The 13,034-nt window shown below is 35.5% G+C and overlaps 1 protein-coding gene across 1 annotated transcript in view; it reads left to right on the top strand.

The window, feature by feature from the left end:
• Nucleotides 1-12,308: 12,308 nt before the first annotated feature.
• The window catches only part of LOC117415250 (zinc finger CCHC domain-containing protein 24), a 63,776-nt gene continuing 63,050 nt past the window's right edge, over nucleotides 12,309-13,034 (top strand). Inside the window, exon 1 of the mRNA XM_034025347.3 lies at nucleotides 12,309-12,820. Within this exon, the coding sequence (XP_033881238.1) occupies nucleotides 12,584-12,820 (237 nt within the window). The 5' untranslated portion in view covers nucleotides 12,309-12,583. The remainder of the gene's footprint in view (nucleotides 12,821-13,034) is intronic.

Consider the following 13,034-nt stretch of genomic DNA (forward strand, 5'->3'; position numbering starts at 1 on the left):
CGGTGACCTCACTGTGACCTCGACCTCGTCCTGCTGAGGACTTGGTCATAATGGTGGGCGGCTCTCCGAGAAGTCAGGCGACATCACTACAGGTAGCCTGGCTCCTGCCCCGTCAATTTTATATTATTGGGCATTTCCCAGCACTAAAGCTGAAAGACAGCCTGGAGTCCTGATTGCTTATTTTTAGACAATGCTCTATGCTCCCTAGTAAGAAAACATTACAATTATTCAAGTTATGTATGGGTGGTACCTCTACACTTAATTTTCTAAAGGAGACATGTGCATCACACATACTTTCAGAAGTAAACATAGTTCCAATCCAACCAGCAGGTATTAACCCAGCCCTTGGTAAGTTCATTTGTTTGAAGTCACAGAGAAGGTGATATATTTTGTATACAGATACTGTGGGTCTATATATATATATATATATATATATATGGTACTATTTTAGGTTACAGAGAGCTCAGTACGTCAATAGGGAAGCCAATGAAGGGGTGGGGACAGTATCACCCTCCAGGTGAAATGACCCAGGAAGTGCAAAACAGTCTAAAAGCATAGCTTGCAAACAGATATTTCTTTAACCTTGAGTAGTACTAGATACCATGATTGTGAAATGAAAATACATGTTTGCTAAAATATGTGTTTCTTTCAAAACTGCACATTTGAAACCAATATAATGAATGGATGTACATGGCAGAGAATTACTATTGGTTTTGTTTTTCTTTAACTGATTCATAAGTACAACTAGCCACTATCGAAAGAGAATGTGTTTGTATCTCTGTGACAGGGCACCGACCCTACACAGAGGACCACTTGGCATCTAAACAATACAGATATGAGACTTATGTGTAAATAATACAATGTTGTATATAGTTTTTATTTGTATTTATATTCAGCAGATATAGGGTTCATTTTCCCTGTATCACCAATTGTTCATAGTTTCTCTAAGATTAGAAGGTAACAATCAAAGGGGTGATTAGACACTGATTGGACAGGTCAATTTAGTTGGTAGAAAATCAGTCCTAATCCTAGTCCTAAATCCTAAACCTAATCAATCAACGACTCCAGCTGTATATAAAGGGGAGATAAGTGCTTGTTAGAAGGTGGAAAGGGGAAGGGAGTGCAAAACACAGCATGGAGCCCTGTGAAAGTGAGGCCAGACAGGTTGGACAGTTCAGTTACATTTAAATACAATCAAACAATTAAAGTACAAAATGTATCCTTGTAATTTACATATAAAACTTACATTTTACTCAAAATGATGCAGTTTATGCAATAACCCAAACCACCATACAATAATCTCAAACCACCATAAAATAAAATAAGATAATAAGTTATCAAGTTAGAATAAATTGAAAAACAAACAATTGTTTACTGTTTTGATACTGATAGCACTATTAAAAATAGCTTTACTATATACATATACATGTCCATTAATGTGTTATTAATTTAACAGGAAGGAAAAGGAGTGACAGAGCCTGGGCATAGCAGTTTCCAAAATGGGAGCAGAAATTGAATTGTAAAAAAAACCATGAATCACTCTAGGGAACAGTTATCATCAGTGAACCACCTGTATGGTGTGGGACTGTCAGATACACTGTTATCTGCATTTTCAATTGCTTTCACATTCAGAGTTTACTCCAGATCAGAGTAGCACTGTTAGCAGTTAATGTAGTGAGTAAACTCATTCAGTTTTACACCTTCGTAATGCTCTCACAACAACAACAAAAAAAAGACTGCAACTAATAGAGTACTGTCATCATAAATCCTGGGACTTGGGGACTTGAGACAGGCAGGGGCTGCAAGCTAAGATAAATTAAGATACTATAATATGTGTAGCTAGTATATGTGTGTTTTTACATTCACTGTCATGCATTTCACTGCACCCATGCATCCCCAAATATATTGTATGTAATCTTTTTACTGGCTACTGTATATACATTAATGAAAAATGGTCAACTGCAATCCCTCCAATCCATAAATCTGCTCTTGTTTACAGTGTTTTATTAGCAGGAGGCTTGTTTATAACCCCAGGACTGCCTAAGCTTCCCAGAAATAGACAGGAATACCGGAACTGTGAAAAACACCAGTAAATGACTAAGGGTGTTTTCATGCTTGAGTGAGACAGCTGAAGCTGGAGAACGCTGAAAAACTGCACTTTTAAAATTGTAGGTTTTTTTTTTTTTTTTTTTTACTTTATACACTGCCTGTTATATATGTATTTCTTGTGTCCAGAACTGTTTCAATACTGTTTTTTGTGAAAGGTTTCAAATACAAAAAGGTATTAAACTTAATCCAAGCACAATCAGAACAAGTTATTTCTCATAATGGATGCACAGAGCTTGGAGTTACAAGTTATTATGGTATTTGTCCTACAGACTGTAAAAACCTAAAATATGCAACAATAACAACTTCTTCAGGTAACGTGTGATAACATACACAAAACAAGAGTCTCAGAAAGCCGTGTCATTTTTTGGAATTTTATTTTTTGTAACGAATGGTAATTTATAGAGCAAGCATCAAACCTTTTTTTTTTTAAATGTAAATAACAGATCCGTTAAGGTTTATTTTTTAAGTTTGCCACAATGCTGAATTCTGAATTCTGTTAGCTTAATAATGAGCTATTTGAATACTTAAATTGCGAGCGTGTCTAATTATCCATTTCTAAAGGAATGCTCATACTCAAATGCCGCAAGTTGTCTGTTTTTGTCCATGTTCAAAGATGGAAGTGAAAACTGCCAGGGCTTGATATTGCAAGGTACTGGTAGGCAACATGAAAGGTGGTTCTGTTTATCATTAACAAAAACAAATACGCCTCTGGATTCTAGCAGCGTTACAATGACTTTTGGCATAACGACCTTCTGAGAATTTTGCCCACAAAAAAAAATACTCCAATTATAAGGCGTGGGTGGGGGTGTCACTCATACAATACAGTGTCTGTTACTGATAATGTTAGAGCTCTGCTCTACAGTGAGGTGAGGTATGTGTGTTGTCAAAACAAAGGGGTAATAAAACACAATTTTTTACACTTTTGCTAAAGTACTGATGTGGTCAGAGGGTGTCCTCTAGTTTCTGAAAATGTTACTGAATATCACATAAAACAGGGAAATTTGTGGTCCTTAAAGCTGCATTACTGTAGATATTTTTTAACTTAGGGGTGGGTATCAGATGATTATATCTGTTAGCACGTGATCTGTGCAACTGTTGAAAACTGGAACATAGAAAGTTTCCACTTTCCCGCAGCTGTTAACTGTTATTCTGGATGCATGCTGCTCAGTTGAATCATACCATTCTAATTACAACCAGAGATTCAAAATGCATTTGCATGTTTTGCCATTCTAGGTTGCTTACAGTGCAGTACTTCAATTTGCAAAAGTTGTGCCTCCTTCTGGCAAGTCTATGCATTTGATTGCCAACTATTACTACTACACTTAAAGCAAGCAAGAGAAACACTAGCTTTAAATCTAAATGAACAGATGTTCACAATCGTAATCATTATGCAGTGTTCACTAGTTTAGAGATTTTAATATTGGTATTTCAATTGACAGATACACAATGATGCCTAGAAGACTTGAGACCGGTGTTTCAGACATTCACCAATCATTTGACTGAATGTGTCATGAGTTAAAACAAAACTTCCAATGTCAAATAACGTTTAATAAAAAAAAACAAATGGAAGAGTAACAGTAATGACACCCCTTTATTACAGACTCTAGATAACTTTTATTATGGTTTATTTATTATAAGATGCTCATACAAATATAAAGAAGTTACAGCTATGGCCATAAGTTTTGCATCATCCTATAGAATTAACTAATTTTGTTTTAGAAATTTGAATAAAACCTGCTGAATAATGTTACATTAACATATTGAATTACATACCATTTTTTCATATACTTAGTGAAAAACTGACAAAAATGTGACATTTCGAATGCAAATATTTTGGCCATGGCTGTATGCATTTCATCTACAATATCAGGAAACAAAAACAAAATATAGAAAAACGTGATTAAGGAAAAAGACACATTAAAAGTTTTTTGTTGCATATGTTTTTACGTATCCAGCTACTAAAATCATGTAAGACTTACAACAAATTGACAGAAACCATCTGGGTCAGAGGCTGCTTCATTGCTTGGCCCTCATTAGACTTGATGGAAGTTTTAGGAACAAACTATTGCTATACTGTCTCACAGAGAGTCCTGTATTTCCTTTGGAGAAAGCACAACCTCAAGTATGCAGTGTATTTGTGGTTCGCTCACTATGCGATTAGACCTTTAAAACAACATTTCCTGAAAATATATATATATTTTTAAAGATTGATCTAGACTACCACATCAAAGTGATCATATACTGTGTAGATTAACCACTTATTTCCCCTCTCAGTCTCCATATCAATAAAAAGGAGAGGTATCACAAACACAAGATCCCAGGATGGGAAAAGGCAATATGCATTTGTGATTCAATAAAGAAAATCCCATGTAAATGAATACATGGATTGAGGAGGTCATGCCTAAGCAATCAATGATTGTGGCCAATTGCAATTCTTCAGACAGAATATTCATTGTCAGTGTCAGTAATACTACCAAGTGTGACTGTAATTTGGCATTAGCCACTGAGCTTTATAGAACTTACCACTGTCTAACTTTAAGAGTTTGGGACTGGGAAAAAAAAAAAAAAAAGTTTATAATGTTATTTGTTTTGAAGACAACCATAGCTGTACCAGAGCTCAAATGGTATTCTATCTAAATAAACACTGTCTTTGATTTCCAAAGCAAAAACCCCTCCCTGCAAAAGAATGCTAAGCAACCACAACACAAAAACATAATATTTGTGTTGTGGTTTATTCTGTGTTTTTTTTCTTTTTCTAGGTTTTCTCCAAATGTAAACAACAAACATTTGTGTTGTAAACTACTGTTCTTATGCTCGTCATAATTAAGTGTCTTTTTCTCATTCTACTCGTTTAAGCACTGGCTTTGTTTAGGAAAAGACTCCCCGAAAAAGGGGGCTATAAAATAACACCTAGGGTGTGCACCTGCGATTTCTGCCCCCTCACTAACTGTGATTTGTATTAGATATGTTTAATTTACTAACTTTCATTTACTAATTTACAGTTGCACACCTCTGGTAGTCATTTTGTAAACTTTGTTCATAGTTATACCTTTCCCATTTAGAGAACAGAATATAATACTTAAAACAACTACCAGGATAAAAAGTATTATCATGATGTATAATTTATTTCTAATTTTGAAAAGTTTTTGCTTTCGCTTTTAGAAAAAAAAAGTGGCGCAAACTGTTTCTAATTAACAATTTCTGTGATAGCTTCAATAAACCACTAGATGGCAACATCTTCTGCAATGCAATTTACTGCATTACAACTTTATTGTATTTACCTGACAGATGCGTGTATATGTAATACTAATTCCAACCAACAAATACAAGTTGGCTTGCTTTTAAAATAAAATATATTGGAAAACTGAGATCTGGGTAATACATTTATTAAGTTAATCACCCGATAATAAAAGTGTTAAATAAATATTCAATAATTAAGTTAAATGAAATGTTAGAGCAGGCAGCCTATACAATAGAAATTTAAAATGTCTTACTTTACTCCTTACAACTCCTCTGTAAGGTGTTAATGACTTTCTGTTGGTCTTTGTGCATCGAAAGGAAAGACTAACACCAAATTAGACCAAACATGATAAATAAAGTTAGATATTATCTATGCCACTGATTTATATGTATCATTAAAAAAATATTTTCCAAATCTAACCCAGGAAACCTTAAATTATTTCCATACTTAATGATTTCCAGTCTTAAGTACCGCAGTCACCCATTCCAAAATTATATTCACTAACATTTTGCTTAAATAGTTCAATCTAAATTCCTCTAAATGAAATAATAATGTAAACATGTATGTGCTATTGAATGTGCCTACTAAGTTTCTTCACAATTGAGTGTGATGTTCAGGAGCCTCCCATAAATTGCAGCACTGTTACCAGGAGTATGCTTCTCTGTTTGTGAAACTGTGCCAGTAGGTCAACTCAACTGGCTTGTCCAAGGTCGCACAGTAGTTAATGCCCCACTATCCTGCAAGATTTTAACACAGTATCATGGTGATGGAGAACATGCCTGTCTTTGCTTGAATAATAATATTTCTCAAAACAATGACTCCAGTGAGTTTGTTTAATTATTTTTCAATCCTGTCTCTCCAGACAATGAGCTGCAGGTATCCTGAGCCTGATTTCTTGAATAGGGAAGTGTGTTTTTTATTCCATTGCTCTCATAGGTTTTTACTTCACAATGCCTGTTGCACAAGTAGGTTTTTGGAACTATTTTAACAATTAGTAGTAGGAATAGTCCCAGGTTCTCATAAAAAAAAAACAGTCCTTCAACAGTGTCATGTTCACTTTCCCCCCTGCCTAGTTCATACACATGGAGTTATTTGCAGAAGCAGCTGCAAATTTCCTTTCAGCTAACACCTGTTAAAGCTGCCCTTGCACTTGAAGCTATACCAAAGACAAAAATGTTTACCTACTACTTAACAAGTTTGACTACCTTTTAATGTAAAAAATGACATTCTTGTCAGAAAGGTTATTTCAAATCAGCAGTCAAACATGTTCAAAAAGCACGGAAGCGTCATTTTTGCTTGGTCTAACATGCTAGGTTTTGAACTGGACCAGCAAAGCAGTCTAACACATTTTTGGCAGCCAGTATAATGCAGTCTAGATACTTGAAAACTCCCACACACGCAAGCAAGCAGGATTGATAGGGGATGCTCAGGTTCTTACCACTGCTTTAAAAGCTGGTCACTCCTGACAATAATATAATCCTTGTTGTATAGGATGCTTTGTAATTACAATCTCAATACATTTTATTTTCATTTAAAAAAATGAAATCCATATCATTACAGTACGTCTTGGCGAGAGCCGAGTTCAAATCAGCATGAAGTTTTAACATCTACTCTCGTGTAATGGAAATCATGATTACTGGCTAATAAAGTGAGAATTTACATATGGTACTAAGAATAAAAAAATAGGTAACTTGAGTAACAAAGCAAATGTTACAGTGACAAATCCTGAATAAAAAGAAAAACCAAGCAAATCTGTTTCACACATAATCCTACATTTTTGTTTACAGATTAAAGGTAATAAACCTGGTTTTCATTACCAGACATTTGTGGAATGTACTGGATTAAAAAAAAAAAAAAAAGTGAAACTCAGTTTGATTATTTATGCATACTATAACTTACAATACAATAATATACTATATAGAATACTGTAGATAGTATTTAGTGCACAATATGCTTTAATATAATTATAATACATTTGATTACATATTCTCATGTGTATTACAAGGTGCTGTAAAGTGGCTGAGACAAAAGCACTAAGGCCAGGGGAGAGCAGGCTGCTGCCCCCTGCTGTAATGCTATGCAAAGTGCTTTGTTTTCGTTGCATGACGGAGGACAATAGAACTACACAGTGAATAAGAGCTTCCATTGATTGCTTCTCTAGCTGCCAATTAAATATTCTTCTCATGTTTGGCAGTTTTTTTTTTTTTCGATCGGGGTTTAGCAAACTGCATCTGTACGTTTAATATAATGCTTTGTCTCAGGCAATTGTTTTAGCAAATGCTTTCCACAGTGTTATATCATACATTTAAACAAGCATATTCAGATTTAATAGTGTAAACCTGCAGAAAATGTCATCATTTTGTCTTTGACCACTGTACTAAGGCTATACAGTTATTTTAAAATGCTTATTAGAAAATCAAGTGTGCTAGTATGTAATGCTGCATATGAAATTCCCTCATTCTTCGCAAGCATCATTTAATCTAAAGGGCATGAAGTGGTCCTAACGTATTCCAGCATCTTTCACAATGGAACAAGGTGCCTTTTCTGGTACTGAGAACCATTGTAGCTTATGACAGTAATTACTGACACAATGAGATGCTTACTGGGAAACGAGAGAATGGGAAACGTGTGCTGAAGGATGAATTAGTCCAAAGCCTGGGAATCTCACCTCTGTCATTAAATAAACAAAGCCATTTGTTTACTCCTCTTGAAGGGACAGATCAGTGGTGTGGCACTTTGCTTTTGAGTTCTAAAAAAACAACACTTTGTGAATTAGACCTAGTGTTAACATTGGAAGCCAATAAACAAGTTATTTTTATTACTAAAATGATTTACATTTCATTTATGAATCGCCTTTCTCATTTACAGTGTTCATTCGGTGGCTAACACAGACAATGCAAAGTCTACATTGCAGAAACCATTATTAGAAATTAAAATTAAGAACAAATATCTCACCCAGTCATTCTCCATGGGGTAGCACTGCAGACGAGGATCAACTTTTGTCTATTTTTGTATGTATTCAAGGAAACTAAGCTAGTTAGTGAATAAGCAGTATAACTTCACACTTTGGTATTACTAAATGTTTGCTCCAGAGTTTACAGTGGATAGGAGTGCTTAACTTGACATTCAGGGTGTTTATTAAATCTGTCCACCAAGATGGTTAATATAAAATATTTACTTACATACATGCCAAAGGGGAAAGAGGTCCTTAAGGAATCTAACCTTTCAATTTCCTCTATATGATGTTATTCAATCAAGAGCAGAATTGCTCTTAGACAGCTGTTTATGAGTGTTGAAACCGTTTGAAACTCTAAATGCTTTGCACATTATGTGTGTGTCAATGAAGAGCCACACATTAACTGGGATAGACATAAAAACTCTACTTAAACTCAGTTTGGAATAAGAAAATATGCAAAGTTCAATAAAAAAGGTTTTGTACATGCTTTGGGAATTCCTTTTAATCTTCTTATTGCAGTTTGCAACAGGGCCAAATGCAGTTCTGGAAACATATGCTGCTGCAAAGCACACTTTATTCTATTTCATTCTGTTCTGTGATTTTTAAAACTGATGTATGTTGTTTACCAGTTAAAAATTACATTTTCTATGCACCCAGATTGTGGTCAGTAAAATCTATGAAAAAAAAGGAGTCTACAAGATGCTAAGTCTCCTTTCCTTACCAAAGAACACTTATCTTCCAGTGTCTCAAATGGAATGTGCAGTGTTGTGGGTTGGGGCAGGGATGGAAAGACTCACATTGCATAGCAGGCTGTGTGGTCCAGTGGTTAAAGATAAGGGCTTGTAACCAGGAGGTCCCCGGTTCAAATCCCACCTCAGCCACTGACTCATTGTGTGACCCTGAGCAAGTCACTTCACCTTCTTGTGCTCCGTCTTTCGGGTGAGATGTAATTGTAAGTGACTCTGCAGCTGATGCATAGTTCACACACCCTAGTCTCTGTAAGTCGAACTTGGATAAAGGTGTCTGCTAAATAAACAAATAAAAAAAAAAAAAATAAAAAAAAAAAAATAGCAGTTTCACCCATTCCAGGTTTTAGTGCAAGTTTGATTAGCCATAGTGGATAGGTAACAAGCTCAGATGTGCTAAGCAATGGGAGTCTTATTTCCATCCCTGGCTGGAGTCATCTTAATTGGGGAAATTAGTGAAGTTCATCCCAATACTGTTTCAATTGGATTATGATCTGTCAATAAGGTAAGCCAAAGATACTGTATTTGTTGTCCCAATATCATTCATAACTTCAAAACTCTCAATCATAATGAAAAATGCTAAGGTAACTTATCAGAAACTAAACGGGCAGCAGTGTGGAGTAGTGGTTAGGGCTCTAGACTCTTGACCAGAGGGTCGTGGGTTCAATGTCAGGTGAGGGATGCTGCTGTATCCTTAAGCAAGGTACTTTATCTAGATTGCTCCAGTAAAAACCCAACTGTATAAATAGGTAATTGTATGTAAAAAATAATGTGATATCTTGTAACAATTGTAAGTCGCCCTGGATAAGGGCGTCTGCAAAGAAATAAATAATAATAATAAATCAACAAAACCTTCTGCTGATAGGGACTGACTGGCTATTAAACCTAGGCAGATATGTGGGTAGTTTTATCAACAGAGTGATGCATATTTATGCTGGCCCTAATCAGATAATGTGTGAGTTCTTTGAAAAGACCCAGTAAGTCTCGCCAAACAAAGCACTGAATCTGAGCTATATGAATTTTCCGGTTTGTTTAAAAACCCATGTAATAACATCAGTGGGAAGGCTTCAAGCCAAAGTATTGTTTAAGCTCATAGAATATTATGTACTTTTAAGAACAATGACTATATTTAAACTGATAAAAAACACTATATTGTAACCTAGTATTTTATGTATTATCTGTGTTATAAAATCAACAACTCATGGTACATAACAGCAGTGTGGAGTAGTGGTTAGAGCTCTGGACTCTTGACCGGAGAGTCGTGAGTTCAATCCCCGGTGGGGGACACTGCTGTACCCTTGAGCAAGGTATTTTACCTAGATTGCTCTAGTAAAAACCCAACTGTATAAATGAGGAATTGTATGTAAAAATAATGTGAGATCTTGTAACAATTGTAAGTTGCCCCGGATAAGGGCGTCTGCCAAGAAATAAATAATAATACATAGGTAATTACTATTAAGTAAGCAGTAGTGTGGATGTACATTTTATATATGGCTCTGGGGACATAAATTATTGTACACTAACAAGAAATAAAAACTATTGAGACAAACACAAATCACTATGGCCACTATGGTGAAAAACAGCCAAGTCAATGGAGTGCTACATTGCAAGGCATTGTCTTAGCAAAGCTGGTAACATTGCCTTGTGGAATAACACAGAAGTGTGCCTCATATGCTGCATATGCTACTGCAAAGCTAATACCACAAGCATTTCAAATCAGATCAAGCTCCCTGGTGCTGTTTAAGCTGCAGATGTCACAGGAACTTAATTTAATCTACCAGTCATGCACCATTTCAATCAGAGGCAGGAAACATTAAGGACAATCTAGCGCCTCTGTTGGCTGGGCTCAGCAGTGGTAGGTGTATGTGTGCCTAATGGCATAGCCAGAAGCTAAGATAGAAAGGAGAGCAAGGATAACATTTAGGCAAGTGAGACATTTAAATAAGGCACAGATAGGACAGTTACTGGACAGAGTAAGCTTAGGGTGTAAGACGTCTATTACTGTATGTATTATTAAATGATATCTATGAATATGAATAACATTTGATAGCAATAGGTCTAATCAGAACATCCTGATAAAGTGCTTGATTTTATATATTTTACAAATAGCCCTAGAATAATTTCCAAAAGTATACCCCCACATAATTATATTAAGCAGAAAAGCATGAGAAAGTGACTTGCATCCTCAGTATCTACATGTAAAAATGAATACATTCTTGTAAATGTTGTAACAAAGTTTTATCACACTTGGAAACATGGTTCGTTCTCTCTCTCTCTCTCTCTCTCTCTCTCTCTCTCTCTCTCTCGTATATATATATATATATATATATATATATATATATATATATATATATATATATATATATATATATATAAAAGGAAATAAAATATACAAGTGTGACTGACATACGTACAGACAGACTGACCAGCACCTTCATATATCCTGAGATTTTACCAAATTTCATTAAGTGTGAAATACACATATTTATAACATACAGGTGGACAGACGCGTGTCTCCTTAAATCATTTGGTTCCTTTCAATAACTTGCAATTACTTCTCTAGATATATTTTAAAATCTTAGTGGCTTTTCAATATATCTTCAAATTCTACGCCCAATAATGTGTGCTGATTTATGTCCTTACCAAGTTTCATTACAATTAGAAAATCTGTTTTCTAGATGTAAATGTATTATTGACTGGTATATAACTTTATACTTTATACCTCATTATACTGTATGCTGTATTAAAATAGCAACTTCATTATTCATTAAAACAACAATTTGAAATAATACAACAGCCTACTATTCCTTTTATAAACTAAGAATATCTAAGGCTTCAGAAAGTGAAAAACTTGATGTACATGTATATGGTACAGATGTGTAATTAGCTTATTAATACACAGTATTAAATAACTTTAACGTTTACGAATATAAAGCACACCTCCTAAACTGACCAAACATCCAATATTATTTACTAGCTGTCAAATCTTAAACTAGAACACTCCATTGCTGTGAAATTCAGTTCTTCTTTTCTAATAAATATTCAGAGATTTAGCCAATCACTTTCCACGTTTCCTGGAGAAAGGTTCATTAATATCCAATAAGGTAACCAATTAGATTCGCGATGCATAAATGAATATGTAAGTTATAATTAAAGATGGTATCGGCACTTATTGCCCAATGAGGCGCCTGAGTTTCTCCCGAATATGCAATGAGCTTCTTGCTTGATGTCGTGCAAATAAAGGCAGATAGCGGATCTCAGACTGAGGCACAAAGTTTTTACTGACAACTTTACAGCTATGGTGCGCGCTATCGTAAGCTAGGGACTGAGAGTGCCCAGCTGATGGGAGAAAGTAGTTGGGAAACTTTAAAAAAAAAAAAAAAAAAAGGAAAACACTTTCAGGGCGGGGAAAGTGATTGATTGATCGCAAAAGGAAATTTAACAGATACAGGAGGTGTGATTTCAGAGAGAGAGAGAGAGAGAGAGAGAGAGAGAGCGAGCGGTGGGGAAAAGGAGTAACTCTTTGCAAAGATGAGCTTGTTGTCTGCCATAGACACCAGTGCCTCTGTGTACCAGCCTGCCCAGCTCCTCAACTGGGTTTATCTGTCTTTACAAGACACTCACCAGACCAGTGCATTTGATGCCTTTAGACCAGAGCCTAATTCTTCCCACCCGGATCTCAACTACACCAAGACTGCTGCTGCTGATTTGAGCGCCTCTCTAAATTCCAACTATCTGAACAACTTCTTCCAGCTCCAGAGGAACGAGGTTAGACAGTTTTTGAGTGTGTGTGTTTCTTTTCAAAACAAAGTATTTCTTGTACAGACTCGAAGCACGAAACATATGCTACATGTCACGTAATGTTTTGTTTAGAACTCTGAAAATAATTATTTTAGGAAAAAGTTGGAGCAGAACATTGCATGGTAACTGGTTTATAATATGGACATCCCCCCCGCCCCCGTCATGATGTGAACGAATAATA

This window comes from Acipenser ruthenus, chromosome 7, assembly GCF_902713425.1.
Source record: "Acipenser ruthenus chromosome 7, fAciRut3.2 maternal haplotype, whole genome shotgun sequence".
In the NCBI taxonomy this organism is placed as follows: domain Eukaryota; kingdom Metazoa; phylum Chordata; class Actinopteri; order Acipenseriformes; family Acipenseridae; genus Acipenser; species Acipenser ruthenus.